At 41.3% G+C, this 13,811-nt stretch overlaps 2 gene segments (V, D, J or C); both read left to right on the top strand.

Moving 5' to 3' along the window:
- Positions 1 to 3,370: 3,370 nt before the first annotated feature.
- On the top strand, positions 3,371 to 3,876 carry LOC132656620 (T-cell receptor alpha chain V region CTL-F3-like). The segment is given in 2 exon segments: positions 3,371 to 3,422; positions 3,533 to 3,876. Coding segments are annotated over 2 exon segments (396 nt in total).
- A 7,751-nt stretch (positions 3,877 to 11,627) lies between these two features.
- LOC132656369 (T cell receptor alpha variable 22-like) lies at positions 11,628 to 12,294 on the top strand. The segment is given in 2 exon segments: positions 11,628 to 11,679; positions 11,858 to 12,294. Coding segments are annotated over 2 exon segments (489 nt in total).
- Positions 12,295 to 13,811: the final 1,517 nt, after the last annotated feature.

Genomic DNA, 13,811 nt, shown 5'->3' with positions numbered 1-13,811 from the left:
GGTTTAACTCTGGTAAGTGGTATCTATAAGAAAATCAACCATTTCATTTAAATTTTCCAATGTTGTGGTGCACAGGTTTTTGAAGTATAATCTAATGATTCTTTGTATTTCTTTAGTGTCTGTTGTCATATCCCCTTTTTTATTTCTAATTTTATTAATTTGGACACTCTCCCTTTGTCTTTTAGTTAGATTGGCAAAGGGTTTGTTTATCTTCTTGATTTGCTCAAAAAACAGCCTTTGGTTTTGTTATGTCTCTGTGGTTTTAGTACAGAATTCTACTAGACTTTCAAAGAAAAATTAATACACCTCAAACTATTCCATAATATAGAAACAGAAGGAAGATTGCCAAACTCATTCTATGAGAACACAGTCACCCTGATACATAAAATACACAAAGACTCAACAAAGAAAGAGAATTTCAAACCAATCTCATGAATATTGATGCAAAAATACTCAACAGAATACTTGCAAACTAAATCTGGGGACACATCAAAAATACCATCCACCATGATCAAGCAAACTTCATCCCAGGAATGCATGGATTCAACATTTGAAAAATCCATCAACATAATACACCATATAAACAGACTAAAAGAAAAAAACCCACATGATTATTTCATTAGATGCTGAAAAGACCTTTAAAAAAATCCAATACTCCTTCATGTTTAAAGTTTTAGAGAGATCAAGGATACAAGCCACATATCTAAACACAATAAACACAATATATAGCAAGCTAATAGGCAAAATCAAGTTAAATGGAGAGAAACTTAAAGTATTCCCACTAAAATCAAGGATAACACTAGGTTGCCTGCTTTCACCATAGCTCTTCAATATGGTATGTTGGTATAATGTTCTTTTAAAATGTATACACCTTACCCTTGTTCATTCAAATACTGATTCCCCCACCCATTCTCTGGTTTCAATCCAGATATTGCATTGTGATACTTATTCTAAGCATCCTGTCTCAACTCTTGTGTAAACAGGCCTAAATAAAGCAACTAGGCACAATGTTGAGCTGGGAGGAGCCAGAGGACAGGAAAGAGGGGAGGAGCTAGAGGGCAGGAAATGAGTGAGAGGAGAACAGGCAAGTTTGAAGGCAGAGCAGGAGGACAGATCTTGGAGGACTTGGAGCATGAACCAGACCTAAGATTTCACAAAAAAGCAAATATAATGTGGGAAATCTAAATGTTAGGAGACTATGAGGGCTTGAAGGTTTAGGAGGCAGTAACTATTGCCCAGCATTGTTTTCTAGGTTAACTAAATAAATCCAGTCTCTGTGAGGTGATTTGGTTATACAGCTGTTTAGGAGAACAGCTTTACTAAAAGATAATTATTAGACAATATTAATTGTCTCCTACAACAATGGTAAAGTTCTAGATAGAGTAATAATACAAGTAAAGGAGATAAAAGGGATACAAATTAAAAAAAAAAAACAGAAGTCAAAGTATCACTATTCTTAGGTGATAAGATAGAATACATAAGTGACCCCGTGATTCTACCAGAAAACACCTACAGCTGATAAACACCTTCAGTAATGTGTCTGAATAAAAAATTAACTCAAAATGTCAGAAGCCCTCCTTTATAAAAGTGACAAAAGGGCTGAGAAAGAAATTAGAGAAACAACACCCTTCATAATAGCCACACATAATATAAAATATCTTGGTGTAACCCTAACCAAGGAAATGAAAGCCCTGTATGACAAGAATTTTAAGTATTTGAAGAAAGAAATTGAACATTTTAGAAGATGGAAAGATCCCCCATGTTCATGTGTCAGTAGAATTAACATAGTAAAAATGGCCATTATGCCCAAAGCCATGTACAGATTCATTGCAATACCCATTAAAATCCTAGCACAATTCTTTACAGACTGAGAAAGAGCAACCATTATCTTTATATGGAAAAATAAAAGATTCAGGATAGCCCAAAAAATTCTGTACAATAAAAGAACATGTGGTGGTATCAACATCCCTGATTTCAAGCTATACTGCAAGCAATAGTATTAAAAAATGCAAGATACTTGCATAGAAACAGACAGGCTGATCAATGGAACTGATCAATGGAAATAAACCCACACTCCTAAGGCCACTTGATTTTTTACCAAAAGCCAAAACCATACACTGGAAAACAGAAAGCATCTTCAATAAACGGTGCTGGTCGTACTGGATGTCTGCATTTAGAAAAGTGCAAATACACCTATATTCCTTACCCTGCACAAAACTGGATCAAAGTGGATCAAAGTGGATCAAAGATCTTAACAGAAAACCAGAGATTCCAGATCTATTCAAAGATAAAGTGGGGGAAATTCTGGAACTCATTGGCATAGGAGACAAGTTCCTGAACAGAACAGCAACAGCACAGACTCTGAGATCAACAGTTAATAAATGGGATCTCATGAAACTGAGAAGCTTCTGTAAGTCAAAGAATACTGTCAATAGAACAAAATGGCAGCCTAGAGATGGGTAAAAGTTCTTCACGAACAGTACATCAGACAGAGGGCTAATATCCAAAATATACAAAGAACTTAAGAAAGTAAACGCCAACAAATCAAGTAATCCAATTAATAAATGGGATAAAGAGCTAAAGAGAGAATTCACAACAGAGGAATCTCGAATAGCTGAGAAGCACTTAAAAATGCAGCTTCTCATATGAACTCACAGAGGTTGGCAGCAGGCATAAGACTAGCAAAGGATCAGACAAATGGGGACAGTGGGCATTCCCTCCCTTAGCCATGGAGCTGTTGGCAGTTTGTATCTGCTGAGAGAGAGAGATGCAGTTTAAAAATGCAGCTCCTGGTTCATAGACCACCCTCTACTGAGGGAACAAAGCTAAGAGTATATGAGAAGAACAGCCGGAAAGACAAATTGAAGTGTCTTATTTAAAAAAAGAGAGGGACAAAATGTGGTTGGTAGGGAAGTTGGATGGATCTGTTAGAATTGGAGAGAGCAGATGAGTATAATAAAATTTTATTGCATAACATTCTCTAAAGAACCAATATAATGAGAAAAATAGATGAATTTTATCAGAGGTATGGGTGTGTACACTTTTACGTACACCCACCCCGTTAAATACCATAGGATACATATGGTTCATAACACAGGTGTCAGCTGGAGACCTGTCTGCTTAGGATGAGGTTTCAAGTTTATTCACAGTGTCTTGTGCAGCCACCTGTGGTGCAGGTTTAAGGAGATCAGCAGAGGGCGTTGCTTTCTTAGATGTGGAGATGTGGGTTACATCTCCTTCAAGTGTCTTAGCATGACAGACTCACTGTGCAGACAGAGATCCTTGCCCATGAGTGAGGAGTTTGATGAGGTCCTGAAGAAGACTTGCCCTGCGAGACTGGTGCAGTCAAGGACCAAGTGTCATTTCTTCTATGAACATGCTTCCTGTCACCTGCTCAGTTCTTGTGCTCCTCTTCATGCTCAGTAAGTTACATTTTACCCTAAGAGTTAATGATGTCTTTGTTGTACAACTATGGCAGTCTTTATCCTTCCTCCTCACATAGAACAGTAATTCCTCCTTGTTTGTTTTTTAGAAAGGAGCAATGGAGACTCAGTGACACAGACAGAAGGCTTGGTCACTCTCACAGAGGGGATGCCTGTGATGCTGAACTGCACCTATCAGACTACTTACTTAGGTGTTTACCTCTTCTGGTACATGCAATATCTCAATGAAACCCCTCAGCTACTCCTGAGGAGCTCCACAGACAACAAGAGGACAGAGCACCGAGGGTTCCATGCCACTCTCCACAAGAGCAGCAGCTCCTTCCACCTGCAGATGTCCTCAGCGCAGCTGTCAGACTCTGCCCTGTACTACTGTGCTCTGGGTGACACAGTGAGGGAGGCTTCAGGAGAAGCTGCACACAAACCACAAGTGTAGGAGCCCTAGGGGAGCAGCCCTGTGAGGGAGGCTGTGTGCTTTCTCCAAGTACTGCTTACCAGCTTCCTGAAAAACAGCATCAAGTCTCAGGTCAAATATCTAGAAACCTAGGATCTGTGGATATTCTGACAGGACAGGATGGAAGACAGTGCTAGAGACAACCCAGGCTGTGATCCCTTGAAATAAAGTTCTCTCCCTAACTGCAAGTCTTAACAGCAAACATCTCCAGGAAAAGCCTGACAAAGGATTTATCTCTACCAAGATGTCTTACAGAATCTAGGAACTCAAATTCTCTAGCAATCTTTTGTTATTACCCTCAAATTTATGATTTAAATGAGAAACATAGACTCTAGTCTTTAAAATATTGCTTCAGTCTCATTCTACAAATTATTAAGATTCTTCCTTTCCTTGGTCCATTTTGCAGAGCATCCCCCAACTTCTACTCTTAGTTATTTGTCTGCTGCTTTGAAGAGACACCATGGATAATCAAGACAGCTAGTGAAAGAAAGCATTTCATTGGAGGCTTGACCACAGTTTCAGAGGTGATCATCATGGTAGGGAGTGTAGGAGCAGGCAGGCAGGCAGGATGGCCCTGGAGTAGTAGCTGAGAGCTTACATCTGATCACAAGCAAGAGACAGAGAGAGGGAGAAGCTGGGCTTGACTTTGGCTTTGGGATTCCAAAGCCCAACACCAGTGATATACCTCCTCAGACACGGCCATACATCCTGATCCTTCCTCAATAGTCCACAAAGTGGGAGCCAAACATTGATAAATGAGCTTATGGTGGCCATTCTCATTCAAACCACAATGCTCCCTGACAGCCTTCACTTAGTGAAGCTGCTCAAAAAATACAGTTGTTGGCAAGTCCTTCCATTTCCTATACACCATGTCTGAAACAGTCTAGTCATAAAAGACTCTGTCCAAAAATCCCTTCCCCTTAAAGTCTATTCTTGTCTGCCAGTGCAGTTTGCTTCAATCCCTATGATGTGGTGTTTGCACTCACCTGGGATTAGAGTTGGGTTCTCTCATATTTTTTCTGAAACATGAGAAAGGAGACCAACGTTTTGATTCATCTCACTTTGTAAACAAGATGTTGGTTTAAAATAAAATGCTCTAGTACTTATACTTATCTCTCTGCACAAAAAGAAAGAGCTGAAATAATAATAATAAACCACATTGCCTTTCAAGAAATACTCATGTTTATATACACAATGATCAGCAATAAATTACACATTTTCTTACTGGTTAGAAAGCACCAGGGGATGTCAAATTGCTTCTCCAAACACCCAAAACTACTTCTAATGGCATAGCATAGAATAGAATCTCTTAGGTGAGAGCTTGTCAAATCCAATAAAAGCCAGAATGTAGACTTATATTTAACCAAATGTATTTTATTTATGGTTCTTAAACAACTTCACCTCCCATCCAAGCCCCAACCTCAGTAGGAGATTAGTATGGAAAAGGGCTGTAGGCCTTTTTTTTATCCCCTTCCTGCTGATAAGGGTCCATGGGTCTTTAGGGGATTACCAAACTCAGCCTTCAAGTTACCAGCAGTCCAATCCAAAGGCCAATATTAAACAGCAACATGAAATCAGCAAAAGCCACAAGACTTGGATGGATTAACCCAAAACGTTCTCTGGAACATTTATCTTTGTGAAGCATGAAGATCAACACTGTGATGTCAATCCAAAAAGGGATGCCTCCATGGGGCCTTTTATTTATCTTCTCTACCCAGAGTCCTCCCCCCACCAAGGGATGTTCTCAGCTGGCCAAAGTCAGTCCCCTTGCATGAGAGGGCTCATAGCAAAACATCATGTACCCTTTCACAAGCCCACCTCCAGTAAACATCGTGTGCAGCTTAAAGCAAAATATCATATGACAAAGCTGAGTCTTCAAGGAAACCAGAAACTTCTACTTCACATGAGTTCCAGACTTGGGAACCCTTCTTTTAAGTTGTTAGTTAGGTGCTTCAAAAGACTCCTCCAAATAATTGCCATTGGCTTGGCTATCTGCACAGAATTTGAAGATAAGACCCTATTTCTAGGGATACCACTTACTTTAGACAAGGACTTCTGGGAATTTAGCTAAAACTGACCTGAAGACTCCTCTCTGATGACAGGTTCTCACAGTATCCAAAGGTTTCATGCAAGAGTCCAAAGGAGAAAAGCAATAGAAAATCTTACCAAGCAATAGAAAGATTGTGAATCAACACAATGACCCCACAGAGCTAAACAGAGAATTCTCTGTAGATAAATATAGAATGGCAGAGAAATACCTAAAGAAATGCCCAATGTCCTTAACCACCAGGGAGATGCAAATCAAAAAGACCCTGAGATTTCACCTTACACCCCTCAGAATGGCTAAGATAAAATCCTCAAGTAACAACACATGCTGGAAAGGTTATGGTAAAAGGGGAACTATGCTCCATTGCCGGCAAGAATGTGAACTTGTACAACCACTTTGGAAATAAATTTGTTGCTTTCTCAGACAACTAGGAATACTGCTCCCTCAAGAGAGCATTCCTAGGCATATATCCAAAATATGCTTAAATATACAACAAGGACATTTGCTCAACCATGTTCATAACAGCTTTATTCATAATAACCAGAACCTGGAAACAATCCAGATGTCCCTCGTTTGAGGAATGGATACAGATATTGTGGTACATTCCCCCAATGGAATACTTACTCAGCAATTAAAAACAAGGAAATCATGACATTTGCAGACAAAAGGTAGGACCTAGAAAAGATCATCCTTAGTGAGGTATCCAAGAAGCAGAAACACACACATGGTATATACTCACTTATAAGTGGATACTAGACCTATATGATAGAATAAACATACTAAAATCTGTACACCTAAAGAAGCTAAACAAGAAAGAGGACTTGGAGTAAGATGATCAATTCTTACTTAGAAAGACAAATGGGATGGACTTGGAAGTAGGAGAAAACAAGAAACAGGACAGGAGCCTACCATAGAGGGCCTCTGAAAGACTCTACCTAGCAGTGTTTCAAAGCAGATGCTGAGACTCATGGCCAAACTTTGGGCAGAGTGCAGGGAATCATATGAAAGAAGAGAGAGTTCATAAGAACTGGAGAGGACAGGAGCTCCACAAGGACAAAATATATCTGCGCACAGGGGCTTGTCTTAAACTGATTCTCAAACCAAGGACATGCATGGATATAACCTAGAACCCCTGCTCAGATGAAGCCCACGGCAGCTCAGTATCTGAGTGGGTTTCCCTAGCAAGGGGAACAGAGACTGTCTCTGATATGAACTCAGTGGCTGGCTCTGACCTCCCCCGACCCCTGAGGGAGACACATTCTTGTTAAGCCACAGAGGAAGACAATGCAGACTGTCCTGATGAGACTTAATAAACTAGGGTCAGATGGAATGGGAGGAGGATCTTCCCTATCATTGGACTTAGAGAGAGGAAGGGAGGAAATGAAGGAGAGTGGGTGCAATTGGGAGGGAATGAGGGAGAGGGCTACAGCTGGGATACAAAGTGAAAAATCTGTAATTTATAAAAAGAAATTAAAATTTAATTTAAAAAAAACACTGATCCCAATGGCAAGAATGCTCACAGAGGTGCAATGGTAGCACTTTCATTTTGGGGGAACTATTATGCACTTTACTGGACATAAGGCCTGCTCAATAGGAAGGAATTAAGGCCCAATACTCTAAGCCTAGTTAACTACCCATGGCTGGAGATGTCATAAACACTAGAGGAGAAGCAGTTGTGGCCATTTTACTAAATCAATATGGCTTCTAACTGGATTTTAACTCTGTATAATTATTCAAAGATAGGTGTAGTTCTCACTTCTCATCAAAGAAGCTTCCTTTTGAAGCAAATAGAGGATAGTACAGTAATGGGCAAATGGTCAAAATTCAAAGAGTACCTGGTCTCAACTTTTCTAGTGCTAGTTAACACATCCAGAATGCAGTTCCTATATACAAGGCTCAGATTTTATCACAGAAGAGGATCAGGGAGGGGCTGTAAAAATGGAGGACAAGGGTACAAACTGAGAATGTTGCATGAGGGAGAATACTTCTTCATTGCTAATGTGAATACAAATGGGGACAACCAATAAGGAAATCAGTATGAAGCTTCTCCAAATGCTGAACATAGATCTACCACAAGATCTAGATGTTACACTTTTGAGGATTTAACCAACAGATTCTACATCTTTCTACAGAGATACTTGCTCTTCCATGTTCATTGCTGTGTACTTTGATCTGTGTGAAAAAGGTTCTGTCCTTTGTGTTCTGCATTTGGACTAAAAACTGCCTCATTGAATGGTACTTGTTAAGAGTCTCAGTGACTTCATTTTAATTTACACACACACACACACACACACACACACACACACACACACACACACACGAGAAAGGGAGAAACTTGCACTTATTACTAGAAGTTAACTCTTAAGTACCTTGCTAGGATGAGAACTGTGGTAGTGGATTTGCAAGGTGATGAGCCTAACTCCTGCCCCCTGGTGTCCATACATGGCATAATCTACTCTTGTGTTCAGAATCTAGAATAGGGCAGGTGTATAACTCTTAATTGTGTTTTATTTTATGAAAAATACCAACAGATTGCACAGGAAATTCAGTCTATTCCTTAGTTCACCATACCTTAAATTTGACTTGGAGTTCATCAAATGAGGATTGTCCATGACATGCATGTTTTCCTAAAATGCACTTTTACAATGTTTATTTGAATCTATACTTCCCAGCAGCATCAATCACATCATTTTCCCAGCCATTGTCATGTTGTTGTGTAGAACTGTAGCAGCTGCACAGTGCTCTGAATACTAAGTTCCTCACACTTGTTTTGAAATGGGTAAAGAGATTCTGTAATTTTTTCACTAAAATATTTTCAACCGTTTCTGCTCACAACTTTGTATTAAAACGAAAATCTCACAAGTTTCACACTTAAACATAAACCTTCCACTGTGCGTGGTCAGAAAGCCTTGAAGTTCACCCTGGGAAGGCATCAAGGACAGTGGGAAGTTATTACAATTGTGAACTTTTCATTTCTCAGTTGGGCCTCTAGAGGACACTCCTTTCTAAAGAATTAATGGCTTTTCCATAGAGCAGTATAGACTCATGAACCTTCCTTCTCAGCCTCAACCTGCTATCCTCCTCTCCACTTAGCCAGTCCCCCATGCTCCCCCTGATGACATTGTACTACCTTTGCTCTACCACTCTATCTCTTAAGCTCTTTCCTCTTTAAGCCCTGAAGCCACATTTTTAGTTCTCTGAATTCTGCAGGGGCACTGGGGTATAGTGGGTTCCAGGAGAAGTGTAGGAGAAGCAGGGTGGTGGTGTTGGATTTGATCTGAATACATTATGGTCATGTATGAAATTATTAATAGTTATTTTTTAAAACCTCCAAGGTTTCAGTAGGTTTTCTGACAGAACATATTTCACAGATGGTGTAGGTAGGCCAAGGAAAACAAAGTATTTCTTGCTAACTGTCCCTCCACTATCCCTAGGATGAAGGTATCTAAGCCTCCTGAAGCTCAGAGCAACCTTTGTCTTCCTCTCCCAATCTTCAGGCTTTATTTGCTTCCTGGAACTCTCCAGAAGGAGGGAGCTACTTCCTGCTCCCACTGCTGACCTTGCTGAGCATCCTGGGCTTGGAGTGCTCTGTGAGTGTGTCTCTGCTTTAGTTCATCTTCACAGAAAGAGTAATGTGTGTCCTCACTCAGGACAGAGACCCACCTCTGGCTGAGTCCACACAGCACTGACACAGCAGGAGGATGCAGAGCCCAGGTGCTGCCCCAACCTGATGGCTGCATCTGCGCATGAGCTGCAACCGCTCTGGGGCTGAGGGGCAGCTGCTCATCCTGTTGTTTTAAAGAAAATCTCAAAGGCTTGATGTTAATGATGAATAATTAGGAGGAAAATGCCTGGATGAAAGTCTGCTACCTCAGAGAGGCAGAGAAAACACCTAGCTGACCTTTCTCCTCAGCCAACATCCCAAGAGAAAAAAAAAATAATTCCCCATGCTGTCTCAAAAACCCCAAACTGAAATTCCCTTCTCTTTCCTTCCTGTGCATCTCTCTACCTATCCTCCTGACTTCCTTTTATCCCTCTATATTCACTCTTTGTCATCTGGTTGCTTACTCTGCCTCTTGATCTGTGGTACACTTTACTTAATTCTGTCTGAGATTAAAGGTGTGTGCTATGGCTGAGCCATACCACAACTAGAAACAAGGTTTACACTAAACGACTCCATCTTGGGGTTCACAGTGTGATCAAATATTCTACAACATATCCCTTATCCATCAGGCTCCTTTCCTGTGTGTGTTACACCCTCACCTGGGTCTCAGCCTCTCCTGAAGGTCACAGCAGGTAGTCAGCCTGTCAGGCATGGAGGAATTTCAGACTGAGTACAGAAGTGTAAACATCTTTCCACCTGAAGATCCTCTGACAATAGGACTGAGGAAGCTGGGGGAACCTCTACCCTGAGTCACAAGTGCAGTCAGTGCTGGACACAAACCACCTGAGCCCTGCAGAGGAAGACCAGGGTCCCAGCCTCAGTCAGTGTCAGGGAGCTGGCATATTCTGTGAAGGCTACAGTACAGAGAGAGGGTGGAATCTTGATAAGTGCTTCATCCTATGGGATAGATCTTAGTCGCCACTTACTTGCTTCTCATTGAAAAGATCTCAGTGTTGAAAAACCTTTTACCGAGAAGTAAAATTTCTACCCAAGTTACACTGCAGGATGTTGACCAAGCAGGAGGTCATTCCTTGCTCTACTATTGTTTGAGACAATGACAGGCTTAGAGTTGGCTGTGAGCTCTTTTTGAGGAGATTATGTCCTTTCTACTCATCACCAGTCTCATCTCTCAAGCAATCTTCTTCTGGTGAAATCTTAAGCTGCATTCCTCTTTTGATATGATCACACCGTGCCTTATTCCCGGCAGTCACCAAGTGCAGAGCAGACAGTGCTCTTGATCTGCTCCTCTGCAATGCAGCCCTCCACACTAGTTTCCCCAATTCACTTCCTCCTTATGGGGTCACATTTTTAAACAGCAGTTAGAACAAACTTTGACTGCTCAGAAGCAGGAAACCATGAACTTATACTTTATCATTATGATCCTGTTTATGTTTATTTTTAATGCAGATATTTAACTTAAATTATTCCACAGTGAAGTATACTTTTTTTTTAAAAAAGTGTGTATAGAGTGGATCTGTGTAAATTTTGGCACTTCTGCACAGATTCTAAAGAGGACAGAAGAGAGCATCACATGCCCTGGAGCTGGGTGACAGGTAGCTTTTAGCCACCTGATGTCATGCTAGGAAGGGAGCTAAGGCCTCCTAGAAGAAGGACAGATACCCATGTCTGTTGAGCCATCCTTCAGGGTCGAATCAAGGGTCTTTCTTTAGAGCAAGCACCTGTCCCTGAGTTATATATCAGCTCCTGTTTCCCTGAGTTTCCAGACTCTGTGTGTAGCTGAGGCATGTTCTTCTTGGTCATCTCCTGCTCCAGGTTCCCTAACTCAACACAACCCCAGGCTCATGTCAAAATGTCCCTCTTCTCCACTGTGCTCCACCTAGACTCTCAGGCAGGTATGGTGTGGGAGGAGCTTCAGGCTCTGAAGGCTGGGAGGAAACTCAGCAGGGTCAGGTCTGGCAGGGTTCCTGGGTGGAGCTGACTGCAGGAGGAGGGACATTTAAACAGCCCCTATAGCCCAGTGGTTGGTTGCTTGCTTCTGTCTCCAGAGGCTCCACAAGCACCATGAAGAGGCTGCTGTGCTCTCTGCTGGGGCTTCTGTGCACCCAGGTTTGCTGTGAGTCTGGCTGTCCACATTCAGGGCACCTGAGGGGACATTGCACATGGAGGGGTGGGGAAAGTAGCTCAGGAGTCCTGCAGAGCTCCCACCTTCTCAGAGGACATGGGGGTGCATTCAGGGCTCAGGGGAAACTGCAATGACAGCCATCTGTGTCTCTTTTTCTGTTTCCAATCAGGGGTGAAAGGGCAGCAAGTGGAGCAGAGACCTGCGACCTTGGTAATGCAGGAGGGAGAGAGTGCAACACTGCAGTGCAACTTCTCCACCTCTGCAAACCGAATGCAGTGGTTTCACCAAAGTCCTGGAGGACACCTCATCAGCCTGTTTTACAATCCTTCTGAAACAAAGCAGAGTGGAAGACTGACATCCACGACAGCCCCTGTGGAGCATCGCAGCTCTTTGTACATTTCCTCCTCCCAGAGCACAGACTCAGGCACTTATCTCTGTGCTGGGGTACACAGTGCTCCCCACACACCTGCAGCCTGTACGCAAACATTCTGCTGGGTGGATGTGGGCCTTTTCACTCACAAGAAATTAGGAAGCCACTGCAGAATCCCTGCCTGTTTTAATAAGGGGAAGAGAGAGGAAGGTTGGTACTGGGAGGGGGAGAGTTGAGGGAGGTGGATTCAATTGGGAAATTTAATGATTAAGTTGTGAAGAAAAAATTAAAATAGAAAAGAACATAAAAAGAAGAGCAAAATGTGCAGACTCTGTAAATGAATGTGTATAGGATAAGGACAAATATTTTGAATGAGGATAGAGGTTGTCTGGTTTACTAAAGTGGTGGTTGTAGGTTCTTTTTAAAGATCCATGACTTTACTAAAAGATGGAGGCCATTGCAGAAAACCACAACCAATCAGGATGCAGAGCTATGGGTCCTAGTCACAAGGAACATATCTGCAATGTAACTCCTGCACCTGCTCAGGCTCTGGAAACCCTGAAGAAGACAGGAGGAAACATGGTAAGAGCCAGAGGATCAGAGTTTGCTGTGAAATTGTTCCTTTTAAGAATGTCACCATAGACATGTCAATGTAGATGGGGTAAGTGCTCAAATCCTCTGTCCTAGACACTGAACTATTTGCAACTAAGGAATGCTGATAGGGAGAGAAAGAGTCTTTCCCAGAGATGAGCACAGCAACTGGTAATCCAACACTGATCCGTCAGTCCTGAAAACATACTTACATGTAACAGCATCAAGACTTAACAGGTTTTACATGTGTATTTATGAATAAACATGTATATACATACATACATATATAGCATAATTAATGAAAGATGTGGCCACAAGTTTGAAAGAGAGCAAGGAGGAATAGTTGGACAGTTTTATAAAAAACGAAAAAATTATATTATAACTATATAATCACTTTATAAGATGAGATTGTTATAATCTCAAAATAGTAGAAATATTGAAAATGTAGTAAAAATATTTTTTGTGACTTAATAATCATCATGTGTACAAGTGGTTTATATAAAGGGCAAATAAAACATACCTTATGTCAAATCTAATCATTTATTCATTTCATAAAGCTGTATTGGAAATAACAACATTGTCATTTCATTATGTCTTATGATTGGCTTCTCTCATTTTCCAGAGTGAAGTGGTTTTAGGCAAGATAGAGAGATACGGAATCATGATGATGCATGGAGGAAATGGTAGAAGGGAAGGATAGAAAATATGCTATAGCTGACCTCAACAAACACAAAATCTCTTTCCATCTCAAAAGTATTGGCTCCAGAGAAAGATTCAATGCATTTCCTCAAGGCCTGAGTTTTTTTTTAACTGATTCTTCTTGAGTTTCACATCATGTAGCCCAATTTTCCTCATCTTGCTCTCTCCTCATATCTACTCTCTGCCCTTGCAACATCCCCCACAAAATAAAAAGCAAGGAAACAAAAAGTAAACAAAAGAAAGCAATGCATAGAAGACATCTCATCATGGCAGCTGTACAGTGTGTCACAGTGTGTCCCATAGTACACCCCTCTGTCCACACATCTGCGCGGACAAATGTTCATGTGAGCATTTGGTCTGGATTGAGATCTCTGGCTTCTCTGTGACACCATCAGTATTGGATCCTCCCAGTTGTCTTGTTGTCCTGTGTAATGGAGATCCTGCAGATTTAGATCAGCAGGAC

Source organism: Meriones unguiculatus, chromosome 9, assembly GCF_030254825.1.
Source record: "Meriones unguiculatus strain TT.TT164.6M chromosome 9, Bangor_MerUng_6.1, whole genome shotgun sequence".
Lineage (NCBI taxonomy): Eukaryota > Metazoa > Chordata > Mammalia > Rodentia > Muridae > Meriones > Meriones unguiculatus.
Note: the sequence above shows the minus strand (reverse complement) of the source record. Positions and strands in the feature narration are given on the sequence as shown.